The following is a 27,111-nucleotide window of genomic DNA, read 5'->3' as shown; positions in this document are numbered from 1 at the left end:
CTCAAGGAATAGGCTTTGAGCTTGTCCATGGTAAAGAAATTGGATATTTGGCCACTAAGACTTTGCCACGTCAATTGACACCTTAGAGCTTTAGTTATGCACTTAGTGTGAAGGACTTTGAACTTCATCTCCTGCAAATCTTGAGTCTATCTTCTACAACACTAGGAACACAACCAAATAGGAAGAGAGAGTAAAAAACAGAAACATCACAACAAACGACCTCACAAACTAAAAGTACAAACATGGAGGTGTCCATCTCTAAGTCCTTAACTCTTGAACATGAATCAAAAGACAATGAGGATAAAATTTTAAGTTGTGGTTTCAAACTAGGAATTGTCCCCCAACCATATGAAAGCCTTCAAGTAGGTGAAGGAAAAGGGGTTCCCTCTAATTCAAGCATAAAGAAGCCCCTAGATCCAAAACCTATGAACAACCTTTGAGTAACCATAGCATTTGAAATAATAAGAATAAATAAGATGATTACATATTTCAAGCTTCAGGCTAGTGGTAATATCACAAGTTAATGGTATCAAAATTACTAATATTCATTCATTCATTCAACTCCAAGAAGACTTGACCTTAAGCCTATAGCCCTTTAATTAAACATGTAGATGGTCTTCTCATCAAACCACAAGAAGAACTAGATGTCAAGGTCTTAACCATATTTGAGGACTACATGCTTTCAACTCCTTGGCTTGATTTAAGCTGGTGAAACCATTGAAAAATGTGCAATGGAGATGAGATGGCGAAGTTAGTTCATATGACAAATTGGCTTTCAACTTCTAAGCGCTTATGTAAGCTTACCTAAGGCCATATAAATAACTAGACCAATACCAAACAAGTCAAGTGTATCATAACACACAATGTGGGTCAACACATTCAGCATAATCACCTATACACTAGCCATGAGATTATGGATGAGGAACATAGAATCACCTTCTAACATATACTTGTCCTTCAAACCCTTGCCTTGACCAACAAATGATCAAAAGCCAACTTTTTGGATTTTGTAATATAGCAACTCAATAGAGCCTTGCCTTCAACAACCCTTGCTATAAACAATAAATGTAACATTAGGGTGTGTAGCTAGTTGTTCTTGTAGCTAGTCAACCAATCCTCCTAAGTTTTTAATTCTTTCGTGACTCTCTAAAGTTTGATATACTCACATCCTAATTGGAAGATGATGGAAAATTGCTAATGTTAGATATCTTGATTATTGAATCGTGTTACTTTGATCCAAATGTCTCATGACATGTCTATCTCACAAAATCCCACCTCTAATAAAATCATGTTACTTTGATCCAAATGTCTCATGACATGTCTATCTCACAAAATCCCACCTCTAATAAAAGAATGATCATTGCAAGTTAAGAACTAGAAGCTTGATAACCCAAAATGTGGTGCACTCAATGCCTTAGTTGTAAACACAATTTTAGATGAGCAGTAGATACCAAATACTCAACCTAGACTCTCAAAAACTTAAGTTACAAAGACAATGTATAATTGTGAATGGCACCATACTACATGAGACCACATAAGGACACGAATGTAAGCCAACTCATCAAACAACTAAACTAGTAGTGAACAACTTTACTTGAGGCTCAAGGGTATATAGAGGCATGACAAGTTCTCTTCGAGAGTGAGGAGATTGCTCTCACAATTTACAAGAAAAGAACTTGAAAGAGAAATTGAACTAGAAATTAATTGTGAGATAACTCAATTACAAGAGAAATTGATTATCGGAGAATTCTCACAAGAGTGTGCCTTGATTATTAGACAAGACTAGAACAAGACAAGAATTGGAAGAGGACTTACCTCGTAGAAGCCTCACAACTGGTGTTGGCAAGAATGAAGTGCTTGTAGACCATGACCCCTATTTATACTAAAGCCTAGGGAGGTTGAGGGGAACACATGTCGTTATTACAAGCGGATGCCACATGGCATTACATGCATATCAACACATGGATGATGACACAAGTGATGATGTAGTTCTAGAATATTCTACAAACTTCATGGAACCAAGGGCTTACCCCTCTTGCATATATGAACCAAGGGTTATCCTTGCTTGAGTGTCTGCTACATTACCTCCCTTCTAGCACCAAGTTCCATGAGGGGCAGTGGTGTGCTTTTGAATAGCCTTCACTTGGTTAAGTGTTAAAGATGAAATTCACAAATCTTAACATGAACTCTTTGAAGATGTGAAGCCGGTTCCCATGCTTGTTCACTTGCATCATAGCCCTTCCAATGTGCGAGATACTGTAATCTTCCTCTTGAAATTCTCAAATACAACATTATCTACTTCATATTCTTGGTGATATTCAATTATGATTGGAGGTGATGGATTTGGTATTCTTCCAAGGATATTGGGTGTATTACATGGCTCTAAGACTAAAACATGGGATACAAGATGGATTTTCATGGATTGGGGAAGATGGAGACGATAGGTGACTAAATTTACTTGGCCAAGAATCTTGAAGGGCCCAAGTTGTTGATAATCGAGTTTTTGGGAGGGGTGACAAAAACATAGATCACATCAAAGAATCCAAAATTGATCTCCAATTTTTTATCATGGATGTTGCATGCAAAGCTTATCTATACTTCTTTGATATTTCTCTTGAGCTTGTTTGAGCTATGCTTGCAACTCTTTATGAATATCAAAGAGGTGTTGCTTCTCATTTGATCTTACCTAATTGTCTATCCTTGGGTTTTGACCATAATTAGCAAAGAATGGTTTCAATTGAGTGGATGCATGGGAGAAATAATTATATACAAACTCAACAAGGGGTAATAGATCCACCCAATTGTCTTAATGATAGATGATTATGCATTTAAGGTATTGCTCCAAGACTTGATTCACTCTTTTTGTTGATCCATCACTCTATGGGTGATTGGCTAAAGTAAGATTCACTTGTACTCCTAGAAGTTTAAATAGGCTTCTCCAAAACCCATACTTAAACTAGGGGCCTTAATTGTAGGCAATATCATTAGGTAACCCATGGTGTCAATGTACTTTTTCTAGGAAGAGCCTTGTTGTCCCTTCTACATTAATCCTCTTGGTTGTAATGATAAAGTGTGTCATTTTTGGGAATCAATCAACCACCACCAAGATAGAATCATACCCTCTGGAAGAAGGTAGTTCAACAATGAAGTCCATGGATAAGGATGACCGTTTTTTGATAACTACCCTTAACTTCAGGTGCTCAGGTTTCAAGATTACTAAATTTTATTGGTCATGGACTTCGTCGCCTTCTTTTGGTGCCAAGTAAGATCTTCAACATAAAGCATTTGCATTTCCTTGTTGGTGGCCATGCCTATAGGTAATGATGAAGTCAAATCTAGATAGAAAACCACTGCATCTTGCTTGTGGCGATGATTCAAGACACGAGAAGTCAGAAAATATTCTAGATTCTTGTGCTCGGTATAGATAGTGATCTTATGAGAGGTGCCTTTGTGTAGGTGTCGCAAGGTCTCCAAGGAGTCCATAATAGCTAAAAGTTCTTGATTATGAACTTCATGGTTGATTTCTGCATAATAGAGAACTTTCTCAAGTGGAAAGTTCTTATTGGATGAACTCGATTGTCATCATCGATTTGGGATAAAATAGCTCCAAGTGCAAAATCTGAGGCATCTATCTCCATGATAAAGGTCTTCAATGGTTTTGTTGGATGAGAATGGGTGCTGAGGTCAAGGCCTGCTTTAATATTTGAAAAGCTTGTTCAGCCTTTTGATCCCATACAAACTTGTCCTTTCCAATTAGGTTGGCGAGAATTCTAAAATAATTTGTACATTCTTAGGGTCCATAGAAATTCCCTTCTCAGAAAAGACATATGCCAAAAACTCACCTTCAATTTGAAGGAAGTAGCACTTTTCTAGCTTTGCATACAAGCCTACTTCCCGCAATTTATTTAAGACTAGTTTGACATGATGGTCATGCTCACCTTGGTTCTTGTAGAATATCAAGATTTCATTCAAATAGATCACAATAAAGTTGTCCAAGTATTCTAAAAAAATATCATTCATCATATGTTGAAAAACTGTTGGAGAATTCATGAGGCCAAATGGCATGTCAACATATTCAAAATGCATATACCTTGTGCGAAAAGCCATTTTCCATTCATCACCTTCCTTTATCTTGACAAGATTGTAAGTGCCATGAAGATAGTGAAGAGTTTGGCTTTTCCAAGTCATTCAAGGAGTTCTAGAATCAAGAGAAGAGGGTAGAAATTCCTCTTTGCTTGATGCATGAACACCTTTGCCCCAATGTATATTGGTCAAGAAGTCTTCCTTTTATTATTTTGCATTGGCCTTAGTACAACATTTCTAGATCTCCAATTGATATTGGGGTTATGTAATTCTAGCCAGGTAACCCAATAACCACGGGACTATTTGGGCAATGGATGATGTTGCGATGGCTATATTTGATAAAGACTCATGTGGGTAACTTTTATAGGTTGAGTCTCATACCTCTAAGTAAGAGGTCAATCATTAATTACTTCTGTACATGCCGGCTTTGCTTTCCTTAGAAGTTGTATACTATGTTGCTATGCAAACTTCTCATCCATGAAGGATGCTATGGCTCCACAGTCTAACAAAGCTTGTCGGTCTATTTGTCTTCCCTCTAGGTGAATCTTTATTGGCAACATAAAGCGAGACCTTCGATATTCAAGTAGAAAGAGACATTTTGGGATTCTCAAAGCTTTTGTGTAAATGGTGAAGATTTGTCTATGACAGAAAAATGAAACTAGCAAACAAGAGCGTCTCAAGGCATTGACCCTTACTTACAAAGGCTGGATGTTAGCGTTTCCTAACACTTATGGAGTAGTGGCATCATGAATTCTTATGCTTCCTTTGTTAAGACAATATCTAGCTATGTGTCCTAACTTGCCTCAATACATGCATAATCCATTAATGCACCACCTTTGTTTTCTTGAGCTATCAATGGCTTGAATTGCATTATATCAATTTGCATAGGCTTTGCCTCATATACTTGGTCTTCTTGGCCGATTGGGTCTTCAAAAGTCTTTGTCCTTGTTGAATTCAAGGTGGCTCCTCGATGCCTTTCTTATCTTCTCTCAAAGAGGTGGTTGTCACATTCAATTGCTTGAGATATAGATTCACTAACTATATGCACAATTTGGCATAATGAGCAAAAGATCTTTAACATAACAAGTGGTTGTCACATTCAATTGCTTGAGAGATAAATTCATAAGTGTATGCACACTTTGGCATAGTGAGCAAAAGATCTTTAACATTATCTTTCAATCCCCAAAAACATTGACTAATAAAATAATTCTCATGTATATATTGAGGCAGGTCTTGATCTTTGGCGTAGATTTTTAATCTTTGTTTTAGATACTCTTACTCTATCTACTTCTCCAAATGTGGTTGAGAACTCTTGTAATACGAAGGCCTCCAAGTTATATAGCAATGGGGATTTCTTCTCAAGCAAGGGGGCAAACCAAGAGAAAGTTGTACCTGAGAAAAGAGTTCCTACAAGGTCGACTTGAGAAGCATCACTTGGATCATGATTTGGTTGCATACATATAAACAATCATAACTACTCATGGAAATCTCTGAATTTTGACCTTATGCCATCAAATTTCTCTAGAAGGTCGATCCTTGTGAGCATTCTCTTGTAATTGAGTTATCTCAAAACCAAGTTCTAGTTCAATTTATTTTTCAAGTTCTTCTCTAATAAATTGTGTGAGCAATCTCCTCGCACTTGAAGAGCACTTGTTATGCCCATAACGTTTGGCAAGTCTAAAGGGCTTGTAGCCCATGACCCCTATTTATATTATAGCCTAGGGAGGTTAAGGGAACACATGTCACTACAAGAGGATGCCACATGCATGACATGCATGTCGACACATGGCATGACATGCATACTAGCACATTGCATGATGACATCAATGATGACATAAGAAACGGTGTAAATATCTTCTAGAATGTTTTAGAATCTTCTACGATCTTCATGGAACCAAGGGCTATCCCAACTTGTGTACGAACTAAGGGTTGTCCTTGCTTGAGCATCTATTACAACTCTACATACCCTTAGTCTAAAGACAAGGCTTAGGAGCTATGAGACATTACTTCTAGATATTCTAATAGAGAAAGGACTTGGACAATGATGGGGTACCCTCTTTCAAAAATGTATCATTTCCTTGGATGATTCAAAGGAGATATACCACTATGGAGCTATCTTGGAGAGGATATTGAACATTAGCTTAATACAAAAAAAGAGAGGTATTTTTCTTAAGAACGCCAAAGGCTTAACATGATCATCCCCAAGCTTCGACCACTCATAAAAGAGCATTGTTTAATGATTTGAACAAAGTGGTGTCCCATCTACGATTAAAGAAGCTAATAAAGAACTTAAATATGCCTAATGCTCTACCCTCATAAGGTGCCATCAATAACCCATGGCACTCAAAAGTTACAAGGCCCCCATTATGAAAAAAGGCCATGTGTAAGATTAAGTCCTAACTTTAGTATTAAATGAGATTTATGTAACCAGTGTAAAAATGTGACCTATGTGAATCTAGCCTATAGTTTAGACATAGCTATTAAATTGGTAGCAACCAGAGGCATGGTACATGGAGTCATGTATAGTGTGGGAGCTATTAGAAACCCCTATTTTGGATCTTGGCGGAACATTGATGCTGAGCTATGTTTTGGGAACAATGATTCCAATTCAATAATAAAGGAACACTCCTTTATCGACTAACCCTTGTTTTGGATCTTAAGGGCACATTGACACCTCCTGGTGTTTGGCAACAATGCTTCCAACTGGAAAATAAAGAAACACTCCATCAATTAACGAAGGTTAATAATGTGGTATGTAAGTCAAACTAACCTACCACATTCACGAGTGAATCTAGTCATTAATAACATTCACAAAAAATATTTCTAGGAACCAATGGAAAAGACCCCTAGCATCTAGAGTCTACAAAAGGCCACTCAAAACCACAATCATCCATTCAACCAATTAGAGTCATTCAGTAAGCTTTAAGCTCTCCACATAGGATGTATGCAGATTGCCATTTAACCTTCATCATGAAAGTGTGTAGATGGACCTAGCCATCATTGTATCACTTTGTTTGCAAATGAAGAAATACAAGCACTTCTTTAATTTGATGTATACTCTTTGTTCTTTGCTCAAATTTTGTTGATTATCCCATGTAATTTAACTTGGCATCCAATCCCAAGGGGCTCTATTTATTGAACATTACAAAAGAGATTAGAGCTTCAACAACAAAAAAGAAACAATGCTTACATTTGAGTTTGACAAATCAAGAAGCGCTCCTATTCTATTGGTAATTCAAACTTTTAGAGTTTGTCCACCAACCTTTGACATAGGTTAGTTACATGGTACAAACTACACTAAAAAAAAATGTCGAAATTACTAATATCCTTAATTCTTATGAGCTTCAAGAGATGGTACTGAGAACTAAGCCAAACCATAACCTAACCTTGACCCATCAAATCCAAAAGAAACAATGGATATTTTGCATTCTCTACCAATGCTAGATGCAAAGGTGATTCCTCCACAAGTAATAGTGATAAGGAGTTTCAAGCGTGCTTCTATTGAAAGAAAGCAATTGAAAGAAATGGTATCCTAGAGAGTAAAGGAAAAGAGATACACAATATGACTGAAACAAAACTAGAATTATCTAAGGCCACTGTTGAGAGAATGCTCATCTCAAGAGGAAACCACTAACTCATGGGTGTGGGTATTGGTGTTGCCTCACATGATATGCTTAGTAAGAAAGCTTTATATAGTTCTATGTTGCCTCTACAAGAACCCATCATTAGCAATTGCTTAATATAAAAGGCAAATGATCTTATTACTATTAGTACAAAATTTTACTTAGCAATGGTGTGAGCACAAAGTGATTCTGAAGCAAGGTGAGGTAAACGCTCAAGGGATGGATACTAATACTAATTAGTATGAGTTCAATAATCATGGGGTTTCTCAATTGCCATTGGTTGTTACTTCTGACTTCTGTTAGTTATTTTGTGACTTTTGTATGCTTTGAACTTAGGGTTGCAACCTATGTTTTGGTCATTTGCAGTTTTACACCTGCCCCCTGCTGGACCAACATCGACTGATCTCGAAACATGGTAGAACAAAATCAAATATGAAAGCCGTGCACAACTGATGCTTAAGGTGATATAGCTATAAATTGAATTTTCAAAAAAGGGCATCAAAAACTTCCATTTATTGCCAGTACAAGCCTACCTACACACAGGAGTGAAGCTGTACCTAGCTCTGACCCAAGTATGGTGAATCCACAGTCATAAATATGTCCAAGTACTCCATGACCTGAGAGAGACATACCAAAAATGACTGACCTTTTTGATATTGCCCAAGCTTGTTCTATGATCCATAACAGATTATCACCCATAAAAAGTAGAAATGCTTGATAACTAGTTGGCCATAAAGAATGTAGCATTTGATGACAAGTGGAGAACCAAGTTGATTATTATAATCAATGGTCCTTTGGTGAAAAATCTCCTCTCTGCAATATCTTATACTGGATCATCCTCTCGTGTTGAAGCTCTCTCTCTAGTCTTCGCCTCCTTAATCCCTCTTCATCAAGCTTTTGAATAGGGAACCACTCAGGGAACTTCCAACTCGACTGAGACTTCAACTCAGCTTCACTTTTGCTGGGTAGCAGAGTTTCTAATTGTTCGACAGCAGATTCTTCATGATGTGAAGCAAGAAAGCGCTGTAATCTGTATTCCTCTAGCTGTATTGCCCCAATTTGCAGCCCTGATCCAATGGATGCTAACAAGATTGCCACAGGCAGTGCTCTAGCAGGTCCTCCTGTAGCCAATTTCAACAGTAAGCTAACTGAAATTCAACTTTGGTGGAACCAATTGACAAGGATGTGTTTGAATCTGATTAAAACATACCATGCAATCGGCCAAGTAAGGCCCCGCTTGCAAACCCGCCTAGAAGGCAATTCACCCAATCATCAGGATCAGCAGCTCTGAGTTCACGCACCAATTCCTGTGCACCTTTTAAGTCCAGATTCAACCACTACAAATTAATTCACAATTTTAATTTACCAACCTTAGCTTACAGCACTGCCTACAATTGGAAAGGAAGCACAGAGAATGTCAAACCAGACTTTGTATTGCTCAATACATGTATATAAAGGGCCATGACAACCTAGAAGTTGGAAAGGCAGCACAGAGCATCTCAAATCTGATCTTCAAAGACTTGCTTTAAGTAGTCCATACAGAAGGCTGTGTACATGTGTGCATGTATTAAAAGTTAGAAGTTCAGGGGAGCATCAGTTGCTTTTTATGAGCTTAAACCCCATGTTGCCAAGGTTTTCTAACTATACTGAGAATGTCCAATGAGCTCGATAAACAGGCAGTCAAGGAGCATGAGTGGTATATAATAAGCTTGCCAAGATGCTGTTGCCAGCCGCAACAAGAAAATCAGATGCGGCTAAAGTTGACAGCAGTCCCAAATGGAAATCTAAATTGTCATTTCATAACACTTATTAACTTGAGGCTTATAGTATATGTTCCTGCTGTAGGAAGAATCAATTTCGCAGACATGGCTTTTACAACAGCTCGTTTATCTGACATGGCAAGAATACACATAACAAAGTTGAATCATACCACAAAAACAACATGTTGCTATAGCACAGCTTGTTCCAGTTGATGCAAGTAGTCGAAAAGGACTTTGCCTTCGAACAATCCCAATCGCCACTCCACTAAATGCTCCAACTGCAGCTGAATCATGTCAACAAGAATATGAACAAAGCAGATTATCTAGGTCCAGACCTTGCACATAGTTCAAAAATTAAATAGGTATGAAACAGTAAAAATGTTAAAACTTGGATTCTAGGTTACACATCTTAGATTCTTACTAGGTGTGTAGGGACTGGCTAAACTTAGATGCACAGAACTGGGCCACTAAACAGGTGAGACAATAATGCTAAAAAAACAATCCCTCCATGTTTTGACATTCAGCAGTCCAAGGGCAAATTGTTTTGTATCAGTAGTTTAATCACATGCATTTGACACACTGCAAGTATGAGTGAGTGTATACTTCAAGTGTATCAATGGTAGAAGGGGGCGTATACAATAATATTGTGACAAGAACGCTGAAAGACTCTTTGAAATATTTTCGTTTTGTTAATACTAGTTTGGTTTATGTTGGTGCATTCACCATTGCTGAAGCAAATGGTAAGCAACTGCACCTCTTCCATATTATTTGAAAGGAAAGACTCTAGAGGGCTCAATGATTCAAAGTAAAGGATAGCTCCCCTTTCCAACATATACACCTAGGATGATATCAATCTATCAGCATGATCTTTCATAATGCACCTAAATTCTGTTCACAAGGTCAGACAAAGAGACACCTAAAAGTGCGCACATTTTGCATATGATTTGAAAGGTGGTAGGAGACTCGAGAGCTTAAACGAAAGAGGAAGCTCCCCTTTGTTTTATATAGGCCAAGAATGATATCAACCTATTAGCTTGACCTTTCAAAATAATGGACCTAAACTCTACGATGCCAGAAGGGCTGGATGTTAGCAATCATGTTTGTCATGCACTATCCTCCTCTACTACCTATGAATCTTGATCTGAGTCAGACGAGGACATTAGGAGCTCTGACATGTTTGTCATGTGCTTTGATAGAGGAGGCAGCTCTATTCAGAGCATGCATTTCTTTTCTCAGTCAGGTTAGTGTGCATTTCTTGGTTTCACCAAGCACCACCCCTGCAAACTACAATTTGCCTTGTCTGCCTCTATCAACATTTTCTCCTTGCCATGTTAGTATTTTCGGCATCTTCTGGTGCTGGTCGGCCAGATTTAGCTGGCCAACTGCCACATTTATTGGCTCAGCTGGCTGGTCGGCCAATCTAGGGGCAGTTCAGCTATTTATGGCTGGTAGGTACTTTGGTCATATTATTTTTCTTTCTCTTTTGCAGGTGCACACTTCAAGTTTGGTGTTCTTTTCCATCTCTAGCAGGAACTGCTGGCTGCATTCTCCATCACTGTCTCCGGTGTGGTCTGTCAAGAAATGACTAAGCAACCAGAGAGAGTTGGGTTTGCAAGGAGAAACACAGAGTGTACAGCAAACATTGAGAAGAGAAGAGAAGAGAAACTCAGATGAACAAGATGAAATAATGAAGTGAATCTGATACAAGAGTACCGTAGCACGAAGGATGCCTTGGAGCAAGGAGATTGCCGAAGAAGCCTCTAAATCTACAAACGCAAGGATGAAGAGGTGTCGCTTGGAGTAGGAAAACTATCAAAGAAGCCTCTAAATCTGCAAACGCAAGGATGAAGAGTGGCTGATGAAGGTGATCTCCTCGACAGCCCAAACGCATAGGCTGGTTGCTGCCAAGGATTGGTGCACAGTCGCCAAATGATGGAGGAGGGCCAGAAGCTGCAAACACAAGGATGAAGAGCCTCTAATGATGGAAAAGCCAACTGTGATGTGAGCCAGATGGTGGAGCAACCACCAGATACTACAAACACAAACTCCAACAGCTAAGAAAGATGATGCCTAATGATGGGGGAAGGCGCCACATGGAGAAGGAGCACCAGCTGGGGAGGAAGCCACTGCCACCTGAACCAATCCATGGGCGATGGAGGCTAGCACTTGGCAATAGTAGGTGGAGATGGTGGAAGGAGAGGAGAGAGAAGAAGGTTTGATGAACAGACGTGAATGTGGTAGTCAAGAATGAATGGAAGGTGCTGTATATATAGGCACGAATAGTTTGGAGTCTTGCCATTGAAGTCTTTCATGCGGAAGACCCTAGAAAGCTTTTTTGGGGTTGGAAACTAAAACCAAAAGTGGGAATGAAGAAGGGAAACTACATGGAATGATGTGGTTTCTCAACACCCCCTCTCATGCCCAAAAAGAAGAACAAAAGAGGAATGAGGTGAAGAGAAGAAGACCCACTTGGTAATCCAAGGACACCACCTGAAAGGAGACATGTGAAGATAGTCAACAGACTAGATAATTAGTAGAACCTGAAACACAACCTCGGGTGAGAAGCCACTAATGTCGTTACACCATGCTAAAAGGAATATGAAGGTCTAGTCACAAAGCTGCTGCTGAAAATCCTAATCAAAGATAGATCCTCTAGATGTTGGGTGTCACTAGAGGTAAAACTGCCCGAAAGAGAACCAAACCTTGGAAGTAAAAGATGGTGAGTGAAGAACTTTGAGAGGAGTAGGATCCCCCTTTGAAATTAGAGGAGTAGGAGTCCCCTTTGAAACTGAAGAGAAAGGAGATACCCCCGTTAAGAGTGAAGGAAGATGACCCCCTCTGGATCCGCCTCTAAGAGAGATAGAGACACCAACTCATGGATCACAGACTTCGAAGTGTCGGATGATGAAGTACTGCCGGGTGTGTTAAAGAAGGTATCTGGGGTTCGGAAGGAGTAGAAGCCGAAGAGCACCTAATGGTGTCTTCTGAAACCTGAGTAGAAGAGGGTGGGGAAAAAGAAGATTCAAGGTGACTCAGGGTGAGCCAAGGGTGGGGAACAGTCAGGAGCTCGCAAAGGAGTGGACTTGGGAGGAGATGTAGGCCATGGGAGCCACTCAACCCAAAAATGGGTGGGGGAAACCACCACGCAACGTGGTGGCCTCTGTCAGAAATGGAGCAGCGGTGGAAGCATAAACATGTGCTGAAATAAACTGCTGAAACACAAGACAAAAAGAGAAAAGAAAAAACACGATACAGATGAGAACTCAGATGTATGCACGGAAAATGGAATCCATATATCTGAACACGAGACAGTCGCATACAACAGTGAGTCACTGGCTGCGTGGGCACTGGCACTGGCTCCTCTCTCCACAGAGTCTGCAGATGGTGAAGATGAAGTGACTGACTGAGGAGGAGCCACTGAGTATAAATAGGCTGAAAAAGTGGGGAGCAATAATCCTGGTCGGACAGCATTAATGCTGGCCGACTGGTGCATAAAATGCTCCATTGGCATAAAATGCCACACCAGAAAATACCTAAAATACCTAACAAAAATGCCCAGCCCAGATCAAGCTCAGACTCACACATGAGCTGACAAATACTCTGCTAACACCCTCTCTCAGATCATGGGTGATCTGATACAATACAGTAGTACAATGAAAAGGGATCAGAAACTATACAACACAGAACCACCAAGTAGAACCATGGATACCCAAGCAGTGGGTGATCAAGCCACCACCAAGGTGCCTCGGAGAGAACCTGATGTCGATGTCGATCGTACCAAACACCTGAAAATAGAGAAGATCATAGCATGTCTCTGTGTCCATCATCAATATCTTGCAGTAGCATACAAGACCAGCCTGTCAAAAATGCCTCTGAACATAGGTGACCATGGATTCCCCGCCTTTGGCCAGACCGCCAAAGTGTCCCCTCATGTGAGCGCCAAACGAAAGCCTCCCGCTCTCTGTCCGATAACCAGCTCAGCATGAACCTGGATGTCAATCCCAGCTCCAGGATGTGATTCCGCCAGACTGAAGTCGATGCGTCAGGGACGTCCCTCTCTGGAACCTGTGCACCTGTATAAAAATATAGATGAGGCACGGCTGCCCCATCTAAACACCCGCTCACACTCTCCCTCTGGCACAAGAGAGTCGTGAGGGATGACCTCATCACCACCACTAGAAAGCAGCCGAGGAAGGGGCCACCAAGCCCTTCCTGCGATCCAAAGAAGAGGATCCCTTCCGCGCCTTGGACTTCACCTTGGTCGGAGGATCGGAGGCGGAGTCTGATGAAGGAGAGGACTCATCGGTAGAGTCAGCATCCCGCTTCGTCTTCTGCTCCTTCTTCCTGGAAGCCGCTAACTTCTTGCAGTCCTTCCGCAAATGTCCCTTCTTGCCACAGTGGTAACACTGGGCCTTCGACTTCTTCTTCCCGTCACCCCTCTCTGAAGCTACATAAGCCTCACCTCCATAATGTGCCGGAAGCCGCCCCTGTAATCTCAAGGATGCCTCATGCTCAAGAAGCATCGAGGTCATATGTGTAAAACTGACAGGAGTCGATGATGTCTGCGCCCGCAAAGCATTGGCCACTCCATCAAACTCCGGGGGGAGCTTGTAGAGGACCGTTCCGACGAGATGCACCTCGGGAAGAGCAGATTGCATGTGCCGAAGCTGGTCCTGTACCTGCGTAACACGAAGAAGAAAAGACTGAATAGTATCTTTCGGCTCAAACTTCATCTGCTGGAGCTGGCCATAAAGTGTGACGGCCCGCATGGTGGAAGGTGCCTCGTACATCTGCTGCAACTTCTGCCATACTTCAGGAGGAGGAAAAGGACGGAGAGGTCGAGCAATAGCTCCACAGACGATGTACCATAACCGCTTCTGCACAAACCAAGCTTTCATGACAGCACTCCATGTGAGATAATCAGGTCCATGTAACTTATCATCAGTGGAAGTGCACGGAGGAGCCATATGGAGAGGATAAGAAGAGAAGTAGAGAAGAGATGCAATTTAGAGAGGAAACACAGCCAAAACACAAGCATAGACTACAGAAAAAGAGAGTTCACATGCAAGAGAACCCAAAATCTGATCAATAGAAGACAAAACCTGCTGCAGAAAGTCAAAAAATCAGTCAAAAAACTGCCAAAAACAGAGAAAACGGCCTGAAATAACAGTCATCCAGCCACGAGAGATGCTGAATCAGCAAAACGCAGGCTGTAAACTGGAGAAAAACAGGTAGAAAACTGTCGCCAGCAGCTGCAGATGAAAAACGCAGGCAGCAGAAGGTGCGGAGGCAGCAGGCGATGGCAAAACTGCAAAAAACGCAGGCTGAAAACAGCCCCAAAACAGGTCGCCTGGCTGCGACAGTAGTCGTCTGATCAGCAGGGGTACAAAACAGTCCTGAAATCAGCAAGAAAACACAGCAGAAACAAAATCCTGAAAACTGATACCATGTCAGAAGTGGAGCAGCGGTGGAAGCATAAACATGTGCTGAAATAAACTGCTGAAACACAAGACAAAAAGAGAAAAGAAAAAACACGATACAGATGAGAACTCAGATGTATGCACGGAAAATGGAATCCATATATCTGAACACGAGACAGTCGCATACAACAGTGAGTCACTGGCTGCGTGGGCACTGGCACTGGCTCCTCTCTCCACAGAGTCTGCAGATGGTGAAGATGAAGTGACTGACTGAGGAGGAGCCACTGAGTATAAATAGGCTGAAAAAGTGGGGAGCAATAATGCTGGTCGGACAGCATTAATGCTGGCCGACTGGTGCATAAAATGCTCCATTGGCATAAAATGCCACACCAGAAAATACCTAAAATACCTAACAAAAATGCCCAGCCCAGATCAAGCTCAGACTCACACATGAGCTGACAAATACTCTGCTAACACCCTCTCTCAGATCATGGATGATCTGATACAATACAGTAGTACAATGAAAAGGGATCAGAAACTATACAACACAGAACCACCAAGTAGAACCATGGATACCCAAGCAGTGGGTGATCAAGCCACCACCAAGGTGCCTTGGAGAGAACCTGATGTCGATGTCGATCGTACCAAACACCTGAAAATAGAGAAGATCATAGCATGTCTCTGTGTCCATCATCAATATCTTGCAGTAGCATACAAGACCAGCCTGTCAAAAATGCCTCTGAACATAGGTGACCATGGATTCCCCGCCTTTGGCCAGACCGCCAAAGTGTCCCCTCATGTGAGCGCCAAACGAAAGCCTCCCGCTCTCTGTCCGATAACCAGCTCAGCATGAACCTGGATGTCAATCCCAGCTCCAGGATGTGATTCCGCCAGACTGAAGTCGATGCGTCAGGGACGTCCCTCTCTGGAACCTGTGCACCTGTATAAAAATATAGATGAGGCGCGGCTGCCCCATCTAAACACCCGCTCACACTCTCCCTCTGGCACAAGAGAGTCGTGAGGGATGACCTCATCACCACCACTAGAAAGCAGCCGAGGAAGGGGCCACCAAGCCCTTCCCGCGATCCAAAGAAGAGGATCCCTTCCGCGCCTTGGACTTCACCTTGGTCGGAGAATCGGAGGCGGAGTCTGATGAAGGAGAGGACTCATCGGTAGAGTCAGCATCCCGCTTCGTCTTCTGCTCCTTCTTCCTGGAAGCCGCTAACTTCTTGCAGTCCTTCCGCAAATGTCCCTTCTTGCCACAGTGGTAACACTGGGCCTTCGACTTCTTCTTCCCGTCACCCCTCTCTGAAGCTACATAAGCCTCACCTCCATAATGTGCCGGAAGCCGCCCCTGTAATCTCAAGGATGCCTCATGCTCAAGAAGCATCGAGGTCATATGTGTAAAACTGACAGGAGTCGATGATGTCTGCGCCCCCAAAGCATTGGCCACTCCATCAAACTCCGGGGGGAGCTTGTAGAGGACCGTTCCGACGAGATGCACCTCGGGAAGAGCAGATTGCATGTGCCGAAGCTGGTCCTGTACCTGCGTAACACGAAGAAGAAAAGACTGAATAGTATCTTTCGGCTCAAACTTCATCTGCTGGAGCTGGCCATAAAATGTGACGGCCCGCATGGTGGAAGGTGCCTCGTACATCTGCTGCAACTTCTGCCATACTTCAGGAGGAGGAAAAGGACGGAGAGGTCGAGCAATAGCTCCACAGACGATGTACCATAGCCGCTTCTGCACAAACCAAGCTTTCATGACAGCACTCCATGTGAGATAATCAGGTCCATGTAACTTATCATCAGTGGAAGTGCACGGAGGAGCCATATGGAGAGGATAAGAAGAGAAGTAGAGAAGAGATGGAATTTAGAGAGGAAACACAGCCAAAACACAAGCATAGACTACAGAAAAAGAGAGTTCACATGCAAGAGAACCCAAAATCTGATCAATAGAAGACAAAACCTGCTGCAGAAAGTCAAAAAATCAGTCAAAAAACTGCCAAAAACAGAGAAAACGGCCTGAAATAACAGTCATCCAGCCACGAGAGATGCTGAATCAGCAAAACGCAGGCTGTAAACTGGAGAAAAACAGGTAGAAAACTGTCGCCAGCAGCTGCAGATGAAAAACGCAGGCAGCAGAGGGTGCGTAGGCAGCAGAGGGTGCGGAGGCAGCAGGCGATGGCAAAACTGCAAAAAACGCAGGCTGAAAACAGCCCCAAAACAGGTCGCCTGGCTGTGACAGCAGTCGTCTGATCAGCAGGGGTACAAAACAGTCCTGAAATCAGCAAGAAAACACAGCAGAAACAAAATCCTGAAAACTGATACCATGTCAGAAGTGGAGCAGCGGTGGAAGCATAAACATGTGCTGAAATAAACTGCTGAAACACAAGACAAAAAGAGAAAAGAAAAAACACGATACAGATGAGAACTCGGATGTATGCACGGAAAATGGAATCCATATATCTGAACACGAGACAGTCGCATACAACAGTGAGTCACTGGCTGCGTGGGCACTGGCACTGGCTCCTCTCTCCACAAAGTCTGCAGATGGTGAAGATGAAGTGACTGACTGAGGAGGAGCCACTGAGTATAAATAGGCTGAAAAAGTGGGGAGCAATAATGCTGGTCGGACAGCATTAATGCTGGCCGACTGGTGCATAAAATGCTCCACTGGCATAAAATGCCACACCAGAAAATACCTAAAATACCTAACAAAAATGCCCAGCCCAGATCAAGCTCAGACTCACACATGAGCTGACAAATACTCTGCTAACACCCTCTAGGAGGACTTATCGCCTCGTGAGGTCTTAAAGCCTCTATTTACTTGTGAGGACTTAGTGCGCCTCGAATGGTCTTATTGCCTTGAGCACAATAAGCTGAGAGCTGATGCAAAACAATCTGTGTGGCCCAAAAAGGAGAGGTAGCACAAGGAGTGCCTGGTGGAAGACGCACATACTCTAGTGGGGTAGGAAGCAAAGGTCAATGTTAACAATCTTCAGGGATGTGAACATTCTTGCTGCAGTAGGAGCATCGACGAGATGGGCAATCTATTGGTGGAGACACCATGATATCGGAGTGGCAACCTAGGAGAAAGGAAAGGGTGGAAGGGAGAAGAAGGATATCTCCTAGTGACGCAGCAGAAGTAGAGTAATAATCAAATGTTGATGCCAATCTTGCAACCTGTCTTTGCCTTCACTAATATAGAGGATCTTCACAACTCACTGAGTGCCCTTGGCTCTAATACCATATCAAGAAATGACTTGAGTAACCAGAGAGACAGACGGGTTTGTAAGGAGAAACACAGAGTATGTACGACAAACATTAAGAAGAGAACAAGATGTCAGGTATGAAAGGTACGATACGGTACGGTATGATAAAATACGGTACTAATTGGTACCTTATGATTTTATAAGGTACAATACAATGTTGGTACGAAAAAAACAAAAACAAAAACAAAAACTTGGTTATTTTGGAAATAGATAATTAAACACATGTTTAGAGCTAAAATAGCAATGTCACTTGAGTTACTAGGATGAATACATGAGGGTAACAAGGCAAAACCTCAAGCACAACACGCGCAATGTGCTACTAAAAGACAAATGGGAATGTTTATGTAATACATCATAGAACAAAGTAAAGTGTAGGATAGATGGACAAAGAGGCTCTTCCTTCTTTTATGTGTGGTATTTGTGAGAGAGAGAGAGAGAGAGGGGGGGAGGGGGGGATGCTCTTGGAATTGCATACTCATCTTGGAAGTTGGAAGAGAGAGGAAGTGAGAGAGACTTGAAATTATGATAGCAAACATAAGGCCTAGGAGTTGAAAGATATTGTGTGGTCTAATCTTCATAGGCCAAAAATAGCCTATTGTTTGGTACGAAATGGTACTGATACATACCATACGATCCGGTACGAACCATACGGAACAAACTAGTCCGTACATAGTATAAATGCAACTATGGAAGAGAAGAGGAGAAACTCAGATGAACAAGATAAAATAATGAAGTGAATCTAATACAAGGGTGTCGTAGCACGAAGGATGCCCTGGAGCAAGGAGACTACCGAAGAAGCCTCTGAATTTGTAAATACAGGGATGAAAAGGTGTTGCTTGGAGCAAGAAGACTATCGAAGAAGCCTCTGAATCTACAAACGCAAGGATGAAGAGTGATTGATGAAGGTAACCTCCCAGACAGTCAAAACACAAAGGTTGGATACTACCAAGGGTTGGTGCATTGTCGCCAAATAATGAAGGGGGGCCGAAAGCTGCAAACACAAGGATGAAGAGCCTCTAATGATCGAAACGCCAGATGTGATGTGGTGCCAAATGGGGGAGCATGCCCTGTCTAATCTGCATTTAATGCAATTGCCTACGGCTTGGAACCATAAAATATGGTATTGCATGCATTAATTGCTACCAGCTGCTATCCCTAATGCCATAAATGTTGTCGCCTGATTCTTGAGGGATCCTAGCAATTGTTGCTTGCAACGATTGGCCTCTAGCAACCCCAAAAACTGATCAGCAGCAACCTCTTCTCTCTCACAACCAATCAATGAACTCAATGAGACTCTCCAAGCCTAACTAATTTTAGCCCCTCTCGCCTTGTCCAAAATTTAATGTGCCCATCCACAATTTAATTGGCTAGGCCATTTGCAACTTCGAGTGGTCCTCCCCAGTCGTAAATTGACCCTTGGACGAGCACAAATTAATTAATTAGTGCCTAGTCCCTAGTGTCACCACTAACACTTACTAGCCAATTAACTATCCCATGGTCAAAGCCCTACTCGCATAACTCATCACAACTTTTACCTTAGTTGACACTACTGCTTCCTCCGAGTCCCTGGCCTGTTACCATGAAATAACTACCATGTGCATCACAAAATTGCACATTTGATTAATTGAAGTAATCAAATCTTACTAACAAAAGCTTAACATAAGAATGTCATGTCCCAATGAAACCCTAGGCATCCATCTCAGAGATGTGGCATCCAACTCCATGAAGGCTTTCACAATAGGTATAGGAGGGGAGGGAAAGAAGGAGAAATCAAAGGCCCAACACAAGAAAGAGAAATAGGAGAGTTTTTTAGGCTTTGATACCGTTTCAAAGAAGCCTAGATGTCCACACTATGGGAAGGCAACACATCCCAAAGAGATGTCGAAGAAAATACCCTCACCTTTGTCTGGGAATGAAGGATGGAGCTAAATTATCAGAGCCTTCTTCTACCTCTACACCAACTATTATCCATGAGTAAGTGTTCCTTCATATTTGTTTATTGGAGGAGTCTTCTTCAATGGATGCTTTGTCTTCTGAGAGACCTTGGCTTATTGACAACAATGCTTTGAGTCATATGACTCTACAAGATCTGCTATTGGGTATTGTCACTATTGGTGACATTTGTTCAATGCCTATTAGTGGTGTTGGCACTTTGTCAACACCACTAATAGGCACTATTGGGTATTGTCACTATTGGTGACATTTGTTCAATGCCTATTAGTGGTGTTGGCACTTTGTCATTATTGCCAGCCCATTCATCAAGCTCCATTTCAGAAGTTCTACATGTTCCAAACTTGGACTTTCCACTCCTCTCTATTCATGGCCTTACACAACTCGGTACTCGGATTGTCTTCACCAAAACAGGCCGTCTTTATTAAGGATTCTTCTTCAAGAGTTGTTTCAACAATAGATTGATAGAAGAGAGCTTACATCATCTCATCCCCCACCCACTCTTTCACCGACGGTTCTCTTGTACCCCTCTCTCCTTTCAAAGGAGGGTAATATTGATGATACAATTGTGGATTCCTCGGCCCCTAATGTCTTAGACAAGATTCCTAGAATCATGAGGAGTTTCTTCATTAGTGGTCCGCATCAATGGACTTCATTAGCATTGGCACTCTTCCTGTCACACTCAAATCTGCATCTTTCTTGGCCTTCAACCATATCCATGATCTGAGGGGCAATTAGCAATCATGTTTATTATGCACTGTCATCTCCTACCTATAAGCCTACATTTGAGTCAAACGAGGACGTTAGGAGCTCTAACATGTTTGTTCTATGCTTTGGTGGAGAAGACAACTCTTTCTTAGTCAGGTTAATGTGCATTTTTTGGTTTTGCTAGGCACCAATCAGCTTGTGTAGTCTTTGCAAACTATGATTTGCCATGTTTGCCCCTGTTGGCATTTTCTCGCTACCATGTCACCATTTTCGGTATTTTTTATTATTGATAAGTGAAATTTAGCTGATTGTCTACCATATTTAGTGGCTCGCCTAGCTAGTTCACAAATTTAGGGGCATTTCAACTATCGTAGTTGGTGGGCACTTTAGTCGCATTATTCTTCTTACTCTTTTACAAGTGCACACTTCAAGTTTCGTGTTCTTCTCTCTGTCTCTAGTAGGGGCTGCTAGCTACATTCTCCCTCACTATCTTCAGTGCTATCATCATTTTCCAGCCTAATCCGATGTCCTTACTACAATCGGCTCTAACTGAAACACATCAAGGTAAAGTATAATATTGAGAACGATCTACCAAGTCACACTCCTACATCCATTTGCATCCATAGGTAAAACAATCTTGAAATTTCACCAAGTAGCGCCTGGTGAAATCACTCTTTCTTCTCAAATAGAGTGGTAGATGACCTAATTCAACACAATGTAAAACAAGCAATAAATTCATACATCTGAAATTACACACTTTACCAATTTAATTTTGAATGGTTGACACCCAATTGACCCCAACAATTGGTGCCCTTTGGGATATTTCTTAAGTTGTATTGCTCTAAGATGAAGTGCACTAAGACATGGGCTGACTTCTTTTAATCTTCAATACAATGGGCTATTATAGATGGCCAGTAACACTAAGAATCAATTTGTCCCTTGATTGGACTACAATTTGGGCACAAATTGGTCTTCAAGCTCTTGCATGCCGCCACAAAAAGAAAGGATGGAGCTACTCTTCGAATCAACAACAATTTCTTCCGTCACAACTGCTAATCTGCTGCCCAGATCTTCAATTAATGCACACGGATCTAAAGGTGGCTGAGTAAACCGTAATTTATATTGTAAATAAGGGTTTGGCAATAGTAGACCACTACTGTCCTTCACTAAGGGTTGAAAATTGTTGAGAACTATTAAGGGAATGTCTAGAAATGAGAGAGAAGGTTGAGAAACTTGCTTGAGAGGTGAGAGAATAAGTTGGGAAAAGAGAATTCTGAAATTCAACACTCAAACAGTAACAAACAACAGAATCCCCAAATTTGCCTCTTGATTTGAAGCACATGTAGGCATAAATTGAGTCTTCTACACTTGCATGCAAGTCCAAGTCGTAGACGAGCAATCATTCTCATATCTACTATGATTTCTCAAATTTTCAATAAATCCCCTTGTTGCATAGTTAAGATTTGATGGCACGTTTCTCAATCGCCACTAACAAATCCTTACTCTGCAAAAATTCAAAGCTATACCAGAAATTAGAGCTAAGAAATATCAAATTTACTGAGGGAGAATAGATTATCAACAACTTAGAGAATTTTCCCTAACTTTCTCGCAACAAAAATGCTTGCACAACAATTGGCCTATTGTTGCAGCTCTAGAAAGTGCTATAGATCAAGTCTCTTTGCTGTCTCCGATGGCCCAACTACTCTACCTCAACCCACCACTTAATTCTCCACCCTAAGATCTGCCCTAGAGAGCTCAGAATGAGAGAAAACAGCCCAACATGAAGGATATACTTGCATATATCCCAAAACTAATCTAAACTTGACATTTGATAGATTTTCATTTTCACCGAGGCCTTCACATGCAAAAACGAGCTTCCTAGCCCTTTGGCCCTGCCCTCATTTTTAATAACATTAAATAGTATCTAACCTCAATTTTAAATTCTAACATTTTTAACATGAAAATGTTGAAACCTTAGTTTAGAACATAAAATAATTTAAGTCTCTAATCCCAAGATACCAAAAATCATCTCCAAGGAAAAATTTAATGCTCTTAACCAAAATTTGACACCATGCACCCATAGGCACTTGTTCTTAATAACTTCTGTCAACATCCACCAAAGCTAAGATTATCTTGTCATTGTGAGACACATTAAACTTAATCTCACATGTGCACAACACTTTTGCACAACTTAAGTATTACAATTTAAGTGTCCAAACAATGCATAACCCTAGTGTTACAACTTAAGTGTACAAAGAGAATTAAGTTAAAAATTCACATCATCATGACACCTAGACAGTTTACCTCTTACCTTACATGCCCCAAAACTTACAATAGACTCTATGTCTTTTTCCCTTTGGATCAACTAAATCTTTAAAACTTTTACATTGCTGCAAAAATGACAAACCTACTACAATTCTAGGTTGTCCAACACTAAACATTGCATCTAGATAGCAAGCCCAAATTCCGTGTGCACCAAACATGCCAAAAGCACCAAATGCATTGCCATATATGCTCATTTCATACCGAGCACCGAATGTGCTTGTGTAGGGGTTTTTGCATTCGACCAACCATTCCTAGATATATTTACCCCTACATTCCTATTTATGCACAAAAAGCATTTGTGCCATGCATACCAAAAAAAGCAATACCATGACCAGCCATAGCATGAAAAAGAGATTCTCCATCAAAGTATCCTATATATCCCATTTGGATGCATACCTTTGCTATCTAGAAAAGGTATCATTCACATTACCAAGATTCACATGGATTTGTTGTCCTTGCCCCAAGGCAGATTAACTCATTCCTAGCATTAGGTGCATTTAGTGGGATGGCAATACTACATATCAATATGGACTTTATGACAAACCGTCCTACTATTGCTGCAGGGTCAATGAAAAAAACACCTATCTTGTAAGCCTGGATTTGGGAGGCTATATTTTAGGGGCCTTAGATGGCCCTAAAGATGGTAAAGTTTGTGCCCAGACCATATTAACTGACGTCACTTTGCTAGATGGTTTTTGCATACGACTGGGAGTGCAAATTCATAGTGTCATCTCTACAACTCAAACTGGGGACTGAGACAGCGCCCCATAGTTCTGTTTGCCCTAACAAGAACGACTAAACAAGGCATAAACACTTAGAGAAAGCAATCAAATCAGAAAATTATATCAGTGAAACAGATGTGCTCGTGCTGCGATGATACCTGCGCAAAGGGTGCGATTGACTATGCGAGAAGCCCATCCCTGGCTCCCGGTGTAGTCGAGAGGTCTACCCCGTGGATTTACAAAGCGAGGCCTCCTTTTGGCGTGATCGTCTTGATCACCTTCCATTTATGCAGTAGGTCATCGAAAGATGGGAATCAAAGGATTCATTTGTCAGTGAATTTGCTCTGTCGAACGATGAAGATACACAGAATGCGTTGGGGCACTGCCCTGGGCGGCTCTTTCTTCTCCTCTTGCGCTCGTGTGCTGGTTTCTCTCTCTCCGCTCTGGTTCGATGTCTGATATAGGCGATAGAATCAGGCGTTAAGCGTGGAGGATTTTTTTTTTTAAATTCCAAAGTACTCGTTAAAGAAACCTATTTTCCTCCGAGAAAGAGATCTATCCCTTAAGAGGGGCGGGAAAAACCTAATAATAATAATAATAATAATAATAATAATAATAATAACTAGGTTGCCAAATGTAGCTAAGTAAAAGAGTATGAGGCTCCATATGCAATTCTTGTATTTTTGTTATGTTGCAGTTTTACTGACGGTGTTTAGACATGTGACATGTTTTAAAGCGAAGTACGTTTGTAGATAATTTTTAGTGTTGTTTAAATACATAGAGAATCTCGAAATGAGAATATGTATACTTATATAGCTTGAGTATCCAATCGTGTTTTTAAACATTTACTTTTTTTTGGCTATGTTAAATGAGATTTCTTCTCTTCAAAAAATAATAATTTTTACATCTTGGTGGGTGTCCGTATAGGTTGTTGTACCCTGTCACGGTTGTATTTTTCTTGTGTTGAATGGTGGCATGCTCAAAATTCCTAGCCTTGTCTATGCTATCAGCTATTGCTTCTATGTTAACCTCGAAGTTATCCTCGAACGGTTGGAATGTTTCTATGTCTTTCTTCAATTTTGTTGACGAGATTTCTTTGATATTGTTGGATTCTTTTCTTGATGTTTTTCGTTTGTCCTACATACTCCTTACCATTTTTCTTACATCTTATGTTGTAGATGAAGTACTTGCTTTTGTATCTCTACATTTACACTTCTAGATTGGCTCATGGGTCTTGGTTGTTGCGAACGGTGCCGACGATGTGGAAGTACTTAAGCTAGTGGGGCAAGACTTGCAGTGGACTGCAAGCTTGGTAGCACTAGTAGAAGTTTGGTTTCTTCTTGGTTTGCATTTGTTTACATTTTTATTCTTTTTTTTTAAATGTTTGAGAAGAAGACATGTTTGAGAACTTACCTGTTATGTAGATTATGTTGCTAAATAGATCGGAGTTAGAACTATGTTTCTGGGTGTAGACCTCTCTGCTCAGTAAATATGTGACCTTCTTGATCGTTATTGTAGGATTGTCACGACGGTGATTGTAGTGGTTATTTTTCATGTAATCTTCTAGTGTATCCTTGCCTTCTTTTTTCGTGACCTCTACCAACTGGTTGAGTGATATGTTAAATCTGTAATGCAATAGCTTAATTAGTTACGTTCCAATGCCATTTGTTCTTGTGTTTAATAGCGCTTAGGCCGTGCTTACTCATAGCGGATTGTCAATTGAGTCTTTGCACTCAAGTTTGAGTCTGTTGAGTATGTCTTTGAGGAATCCTACATGTTAAGTGCATATGAGTTAGCATTGTTGTTTCTGGTAAAAGTGAAGGTTGCAAAGTTTGTAGGAGGCTATGTACCAGTTGCGAGCTTGTCATCTAATGCAAGATGACATTTGTTGTTGAGAATTTGAGTAAATGTGGCCATTAGTTTCTGCAAGTTGTTGTACATTGCAAAGCCATTGGCATATGTTGATGGCTTTTGCCCAATGACGTTTGCCATTCTCATCTGGTTTATTGTTACGTACCTACAAATTTGTGTATTTGTAGGATGGTTCTCGATGTGGTGCTGGGTGTTCATGTGGTTTTGAATGTATAGCTGGAATATCTACATGCATAGGTCAATGTGGTCAGGTGAAGTAATATTTTTTTTCTTATACATTATAGGTATCATTTGGATTGTGTGTATCTCGTCTAGAGTCATCTTTGCCTTGATGGATGTTGTGTATCTGTAAAGGAGAAAATGAGGAAAGTAGATTAGTATGTTAATCTATTTGTTGGAGAAAAAATTTACAAAAACACGCTATTGTATTAACAAACAACATTTGAAAGAAGATTGATTCATTACTTTCTACAAGAAGCATATTAGATTGTTGTGTGATAGAATGTGTTGTGTTTTTTTTTGTATAGCTATGTCGTTTATGTACCCGAGTCATGGTACTAAGGAGAGGTATTGGAGCGAAGGCAAATGGATCTGGAAGGCCAACAATATGTAAATTTCTTCTTTTGGTTATGCAAGAGAACATTGCGTAGATAGTTCGGACACAAACACGCTTCTAATGTGTAGAAGTGCTTCTTGGTCAATTGTGGCTTCCTATGATTTGTGACCGGTGTTTGCGTATACAAGTGTTAAAGAGAACATGGATTTATGGTACCACTTGCTATTCAGTGCCTTGCATTGATGCTTGTTGCATCGTAGGGTGAGCTTGTTGGTTTGTTGACTGGATCATGACCTAGATTCTGGTATCATTTTGTTATTTGATGTGACAATACGATTGATCTTACACATTGCACTATTTGTTGCACCTATGGCGAGGTCAATGTTCTTAGTTATCATTGCAATCGTGTCGCAAATGCTATCTCGTCTATCTCGTGGAAGTTTTTATCATGTAGCTAGGTCTGCAATGTTGGCTCGCCGTTTGCATTCATCTGAACTTTGACAATCTGGATCTGTTTGACTATGTAGTATTCGTATAGAATTTACTTATTGTAGTTGCAAACATCTTCCTTATGTATGCATATGGTTGTTATTTTTTTATCGATGAAATCTAGGGCATTCTTTTCATCGATCGTGTACTGATATAAGCATTCATGTATCTCTCACTTTGTCGGACAACAATGCTTGATCACTTGTGAAATTGTAGGAATGGCAAGTCGCTAGAACTCGGATTGATGGTTGCAAATAGGCGGTAACTGTGCAAGATCACCAAATAGTATCATGAGCTTCTTGCTGAATGGACTGAGCAATGAGCCTTG

General features: G+C 41.0%; 1 protein-coding gene across 1 annotated transcript; it reads right to left on the bottom strand.

Annotated features, from left to right (window-relative positions):
* Positions 1-8,188: 8,188 nt before the first annotated feature.
* Positions 8,189-24,351, bottom strand: LOC148019828 (Mitochondrial import inner membrane translocase subunit Tim17/Tim22/Tim23 family protein). The gene is made up of 4 exons (XM_087700009.1): positions 24,025-24,351; positions 9,637-9,750; positions 8,917-9,021; positions 8,189-8,827 (listed from the first exon to the last, which is right to left on the bottom strand). The coding sequence occupies exons 1-4, from the start codon at positions 24,149-24,151 to the stop codon at positions 8,490-8,492; spliced, it is 684 nt and encodes a 227-aa protein (XP_087556135.1). The 5' UTR covers positions 24,152-24,351; the 3' UTR covers positions 8,189-8,489.
* Between the last annotated feature and the right edge of the window lie 2,760 nt (positions 24,352-27,111).

Source organism: Lygodium microphyllum, chromosome 19, assembly GCF_053477565.2.
Source record: "Lygodium microphyllum isolate KBCC chromosome 19, Lygodium_microphyllum_v1.1.10, whole genome shotgun sequence".
Taxonomy (NCBI): Eukaryota; Viridiplantae; Streptophyta; class Polypodiopsida; order Schizaeales; family Lygodiaceae; genus Lygodium; species Lygodium microphyllum.
This window is presented reverse-complemented; position numbering and strand designations above follow the sequence as displayed.